The sequence below is a fragment of the Apaloderma vittatum genome, unplaced genomic scaffold (assembly GCF_000703405.1).
Source record: "Apaloderma vittatum isolate BGI_N311 unplaced genomic scaffold, ASM70340v1 scaffold29243, whole genome shotgun sequence".
NCBI lineage: Eukaryota > Metazoa > Chordata > Aves > Trogoniformes > Trogonidae > Apaloderma > Apaloderma vittatum.
The window spans coordinates 2,379-4,184 of NW_009709121.1; the positions used below are offsets into that span (position 1 = coordinate 2,379).

Consider the following 1,806-nt stretch of genomic DNA (forward strand, 5'->3'; position numbering starts at 1 on the left):
TCCCGGCAGCAGGAGCTGGCTGCCCTTGGGTAGCCATCTCTCCCCGGCACGCTGACCTCAGTGTGCTCCCAGCCCCGTGACAGTGCAACGATGGCGAGTTGCCCAGCCCAGTCCATCATCAGGGCCAGAGCTGCTTCTCTGCTGTATCCCAGACAAGCGGTAACTCCGCTTCCCCTGGCACTGAGGCTGGAAGGGGGATAAAGCGGGAGAGAGGGAGGACATGTCCAGACCTCCAGCTCTTCCGTAACAAATCAAAAAGGCATGGGGAGGGGTGGGCTTGCCCTCTCCCCTTCTTCTCTCCCATGCTTTTTCTTTACTGTGGCCGAAGCCAAAATAGGACAGTGCTTGGCCAAGAACTGGAGGTCCCCCAAGAGGTGAGTCCCAAACCCCAGTAACACCAGCTCCTTGGTTCCCCACAGTTGTGCTGGTGGTGGTATTCGGGATCTGCTGGGCCCCCTTCCACACCGACCGCCTTGTCTGGAGCTTTGTCTCCACCTGGACCAGCCACATGCTCCACGTGTTCCAGTATGTCCACATCATCTCCGGTATCTTCTTCTACCTGAGTTCGGCCGCAAACCCCATCCTCTACAACCTGATGTCCACCCGCTTCCGGGAGATGTTCAAGGCGGTGATGTGCCACCTTGGCCACCGTCCGCTGCAGTCACAGAGATACTCACCCAGCATCACCCACGGCACCACCCGCAGCACCGAGTGTGAGACCATGCCCAGCACCAATGGGCTGCCCCTCTCTGAAGCCGAAGAGTATGAGCTGGAGGAGGTGGAGAAAGGAGAAGCCACCACCCACACATCATCCCTCTGCTGAAGAGTGGGAGGGTGCGGGCACACTGGGCCCAGCTTCACTCACCACCAGCATCCATCTGACCATGGCACCCATCCTGTGGTGGGGAGTGAGGCAGGAGCAATGGAGGGGTCCCCATCTCTCTGTATCATCTTTCTGGGATGCGAAGGCTGTTTTCTGAGCAGTGCTGCTCCAAGGACCCGGTGGTGGTGGCTGGGCTGTGCCCTGAGTGTGTTGCACCCACTGCACTCACCTCCAGGGCTGGCCAAGGCCAGGGCATCCCTCGTGGTGCGAGGAGAGCTGTTTTCTATGTCAGGGGTATGCTAGCAATCCCCAAAAACTTCCTATCCCTCCCAGCCCTGTGGGATAAACCTGTGGATGTGGGTGACAGGGGTGTCAGGCACCCCAGGCTGTTTCAGGACACTGTGCTGGATGGGTGCCCCGAGAGGTGCTCACTCCTGGGCTGAGACCCACAGAGCGGGGAGGTATGTGCAGGGGGTGGAGTGGAGTAAAAAAAGGTCTGTGGGTGCCTTCTCCCTCAAGACCTCCCCACAGCCCTCTAGCTCCTGATTCGCTTGCGCATCCCTTCAGTGGTACCAGCCAGCATCTGGCTTCAGGGTGCCTGTGTGGATCTTCGCTCCCAGCCTGCTCTGGCATCCCCAGCCCCTCAAGGGCAAGGGAAGGAGCCTCCGGGACAAAACACGGGACAACGGGAGCCCCAGGCTGCCTGCAGCACTAAGGCACAGCTCCGTGCCTGTCTCTGCAACCCATGAATATGCCCCACTCTCCTCTCTCTGACCTGCATCTGAGGGATGCCACCCTCCTCTTCCTCAGCCTGCTGTGGCCCCCTGCACCTCGAGGGACTGCAGGGAGCCTTCCTCCATCCCTGCTCTGCATGGACTGAGCCTCATTGAGAAATAAAAAAAGCCGTTGGCCTGATTTGTGCCTTGGTTGCTTCCTGCAGGACCCAGTTCTGCTACCAGCACAGGACTGAACCTGAGCATCTT

The 1,806-nt window shown here is 59.4% G+C and overlaps 1 protein-coding gene across 1 annotated transcript in view; it reads left to right on the forward strand.

Moving 5' to 3' along the window:
* The window catches only part of NMUR1 (neuromedin U receptor 1), a 2,212-nt gene extending 1,389 nt beyond the window's left edge, over positions 1-823 (forward strand). The window contains exon 2 of the mRNA XM_009866812.1: positions 420-823. Coding sequence (XP_009865114.1) covers positions 420-823 — 404 coding nt within the window. The remainder of the gene's footprint in view (positions 1-419) is intronic.
* Positions 824-1,806: the final 983 nt, after the last annotated feature.